At 39.7% G+C, this 4526-nt stretch overlaps 1 protein-coding gene across 1 annotated transcript in view; it reads left to right on the forward strand.

The window, feature by feature from the left end:
* The first annotated feature begins 3004 nt into the window (after window positions 1–3004).
* The window catches only part of LOC123966425 (type-2 ice-structuring protein-like), a 3286-nt gene continuing 1764 nt past the window's right edge, over window positions 3005–4526 (forward strand). Inside the window, exons 1-3 of the mRNA XM_046042591.1 lie at window positions 3005–3032; window positions 3183–3250; window positions 3354–3450. Coding sequence (XP_045898547.1) covers window positions 3005–3032; window positions 3183–3250; window positions 3354–3450 — 193 coding nt within the window. The remainder of the gene's footprint in view (window positions 3033–3182; window positions 3251–3353; window positions 3451–4526) is intronic.

A 4526-nucleotide genomic window follows, 5' to 3' on the forward strand; every position in this document is an offset into this window, starting at 1 on the left:
TTCAAAAATGTGGGGGAGATTCACAAAGAGTGGACTGCAGCTGGAGTCAGTACTTCAAGAACCACCACACACAGACGTATGCAAGACATGGGTTTCAGCTGTTGCATTCCTTGTGTCAAGCCACTCTTGAAGCGTCTCGCCTGGGCTAAAGACAAAAAGGACTGGAGTGGTCCAAAGTTATGTTCTCTGATGAAAGTAAATTTTGCATTTCCTTTGGAAATCAAGGTCGCAGAGTCTGGAGGAAGAGAGGAGAGGCACAGAATCCACGTTGCTTGAAGTCCAGTGTAAAGTTTCCACAGTCAGTGATGGTTTGGGGTGCCATGTCATCTGCTGGTGTTGGTCCACTGTGTTTTCTGAGGTCCAAGGTCAACGCAGCCGTCTACCAGGAAGTTTTAGGGCACTTCATGCTTCCTGCTGCTGACCAACTTTATGGAGATACAGATTTCATTTTTCAACAGGACTTGGCACCTGCACACAGTGCCAAAGCTACCAGTACCTGGTTTAAGGACCATGGTATCTCTGTTCTTAATTGGCCAGCAAACTCGCCTGACCTTAACCCTATAGAAAATCTATGGAGTATTGTGAAGAGGAAGATGTGATACGCCAGACCCAACAATGCAAAAGAGCTGAAGGCCACTATCAGAGCAACCTGGGCTCTCACAACACCTGAGCAGTGCCACAGACTGATCGACTCCATGCCACGCCGCATTGCTGCAGTAATTCAGGCAAAAGGAGCCCCAACTAAGTATTGAGTGCTGTACATGCTCATACTTTTCATGTTCATTTCCAAAAATCCTTTATTTGTATTGGTCTTTAGTAAAATTCAAATTTTTGGAGATACTGAATTTGGGGTTTTAATTAGTTGTCAGTTTTAATCATCACAATTAAATGAAATAAACATTTGAAATATATCAGTCTGTGTGTAATGAATGAATATAATATCCAAGTTTCACTTTTTGAAAAGAATTACTGAAATAAATCAACTTTTTCACACACAGGATTATAGTAAGAGATACACAGATTAAAGTTTTCCAGCCTGACTCCAGTTACTGATTTTTTAAAAAGGTCTGACCTGCCGATTCTGACTTTGGCCGATTACGATTATTAATTGGAAAAATCTAGGATTCCCATCAGCACCAGTATAAATGTTGGCTGTTCTCACTGGTCTCAATTGTGTGGTCATAATGAAACACTGACTATAAAATAACATTTTCACTGGAAGGAGCTGAATATAAATTGCACACCATTTTAATTCTCCAATTTATTTTTGTGTTTAATCACTACAGTTATCTGCTCACCGTTCTTTTGGCATCACACACACAAGCACACACCTACACCTGTCATCTCTCTCTTTCTCTGTCTGATCTGACGTTAGTTTTCAGCATTTTATTTAATAGAACTCCTGTTTCTTACTTTTCACCCGCGATTCCGTTTTCACAGCAGCAGATGAGCCGCGCGCGGAGGAGGTTTGTTGTTAATTACCGATAGAGACCACTGTAGTATGAATGACATCGTCATCAGCAGCTGTGTTCACTGTGTCTTTACAATATCCACAGCGTCTCTTTCTGTGTGTTTCTCTGCACATGTAGTGAGCGTTGCGTCTTCTTCACTCTCATGAAAAACTTACTCTTATACTTTACACCTAAGCCATGTTTTAGTCTGTGTGTGTGTGGCTGTGCCATGAGGTTACTGTCGTTATTTGTAACGTTTAACATCACCAGCACTTTTGACACTACTCAGCCGGTCACTGGTCGGAGCCCAGTAAATGAAGATAAACGGCCTATTTCAGCTGATCAATCTGTGCATCTCTAGCTGTAGAAGATGAGTTCCAGTCCAATAAGCTGTTAAACAAGCTACCAAATAAGTTAGGTAATGTTATAATAACAGAGTGGGCTCATAGAAAAGTAATCGGTTATCATAACTTTTTGTCATGATTAATTTATCAATGACTCAGCATCATCTGTATTAAAGACAAAATAATCAGTTCATTCAGTGTTTATAAAGTGCATAAAACAGCCCTGCAGCCTGCTTAACTGGAGCTCCACAACTACTGACGGATTTTTACTGGTTTTCTGCCATTGGACTCCTGTGAGAGGGGAAACAGGCAGTGGACCAAACCACTGTTAGGCAAGAGAGGCGGGACTCAAAATGTTTCTAAACTTAAAACCCACTTTGATCGTCCTGTTTGCGTTTGTATTGTTTTACTATTTACACAATTATTTTAAGTATATATCATGACAGAACGGTTTATTAAAATGTTTTTTTTTTTCATATTTTATTCAAAATATACCAGGCATATGGGGAACAGACCCCTTGCCACATAAAATGAGAAGGATAAAAGATATTAAAAAGAAACTATGTAAATGTCTTGCTATATGACCTAAGAAACAATGTGACGTACAGGAAACATGTCATTTTCGGGAATAACAATACACTTAATAAAACTTACTGTTTGTCCTATGAACACATCTCTTATAGATATATATTATATGGACTAGCTAACATTGTGCTCTAAAAAACAAGCTTTCAAATTACATATGATTCAGTATGGAGAGTTTAAAAAAAGACTGGTCAAACCTTTACATGGAAAATCTAAAAAAGATGATATTTACACAATCTGCAGTTGACGGACTTGGTACATATAGACAACTAATAATGTTTATATATATTATTCAGTTTTGTAGATTTCATGAAAGTTTGGTAATAATAGTTGCAAAATAACTTAAAATCTGAACATTGACAGATTGAAGCAAAATCATAATTTGACTGTGGTGCCTCGCCTTAAGACATAATAAAAGTGATGGATTCTCAGCTTAAACGCTCACTACAAATATATCAGTGAATAGAAACAACGCCCAATATAATATAATTAGCATCCAACTGGAATTTGTCCTTATTAAATACATTTATTACAGTTAATATGTCTGAAAGTTTGAGTTCCACTTAAAAGTGATCTCAAATCTTTCTGTAGTGATCATATTTCACAGCTCTGGTGGTTACAAACATGCAAACAGACCCTTCAGCTGGACACGGTGAACATGTTGCCTGTAAATGTGTATTTTGGTTGTGTGTTCTGTCTTTAGTTTCTGTTTTTATGAGGTGGCAAGATAAATGACTTCCTTTCCGTTCCTGGTAAGATGCGTCATCAACTGTATATAAGAGCTGGTGTTTCTCTGGTTCAGCAGCTCAAGACAGGACGACTGAAGCTACAGACGCTGAGAAGGAAGAAGAGAAGATCGTTCTGCAGCAGGTTTGCTCACAAACTGTCATTATATATTGACCTGACTGCCACTACAGGTGGTCTCTTCCCTAGAGAAGTATTACTAACATGTCCCTGTCTGTCTTTATTAAAGGTAATCATCATCTTCAACATCTGCATCATCTCCACCATGAAGACGCTGACTCTGTCTGCACTTCTTTGTGCCATGATGGCTCTGACCAGAGCTGCTGGTGAGTATTACTCCATATGTGAGTGTGAACGAGAGACAGCTTATGTTCATGTGTCTATACACAGCAACAAGGGTAGATGAAGACATGAACTCACTAGTGGGTCAAAATGTCCTTCCAGCTCTTCCAGACGCAGAGGATGGACCTGGGACAGAGGGAACTGCTGTCCAAGGTGAGTGGATATTTCTTTAGATTTGTAATGGTGCTCTCTTGTAATCTCATATATGAGACATGATTATTACTGCATGTACAGAAAGAAGAAGAAAGAAATTAAATGTATTCATAAATACATAATGAAAACAGCAGACAACTTAAATCACTAACTGCTATGTCAAACTGTGCAGTTCTTCCAGACGCAGAGGCTGGAAACTGGACCGACTCATTCACTCCAAGTTAGTGGATACTTTACTTTTTGGGGGCCGTTAATCGGAAGGTTGGCGGTTCAATCCTGGCTCCCCCTGGTTGCATGTCGAAGTGTCCTTGGGCAAGATACTGATTTGCCCCTGGCGGCTATTCCGCCAGTGTATGAGTGAGTGTGAATGTTAGTTTCCGTTTGAGCACTTAGGCTCAGTGTATGAATGTGTGTGACTGGTGAATGCAGATGTAGTGTAAAAGCGCTTTGAGTGGTCGAAAAGACTAGAAAGGCGCTATACAAGTACGGAGCATTTACATTTATCAGAATTATATTAAAATACACTTTGTCATGATGTTCTCCTGTAAAAAAACAAGAAATACTGCACCTACTACTTCTTGTCTGTTTGACTTCAGGAGAGAGTCATGTTGTCAAGAGGTCCGCATCTTGTTCCGAGGTTTGGACTGATTTCAGTGGTCGCTGTTTCCTCTACGTTCCACAATCCATGAATTGGGCTGCGGCTGAGGTAATCAGGATTATCTTTATTCAGTGAAGCTTCTACACGACATTTATTCTGTGCACTACTTTCTAGCAGTGGCATCATTTACAGCCTTGGCTTCTTTCTCCAATGTAGAGAAACTGTATGTCCATGGGTGGACACCTTGCATCTGTACACAACATCCAGGAGTACCGTGAGATTCAATCGTTGATATTGAGGGCCACTCAA

The sequence above is a fragment of the Micropterus dolomieu genome, unplaced genomic scaffold (genome assembly GCF_021292245.1).
Source record: "Micropterus dolomieu isolate WLL.071019.BEF.003 ecotype Adirondacks unplaced genomic scaffold, ASM2129224v1 contig_13401, whole genome shotgun sequence".
NCBI classification, from domain to species: Eukaryota; Metazoa; Chordata; class Actinopteri; order Centrarchiformes; family Centrarchidae; genus Micropterus; species Micropterus dolomieu.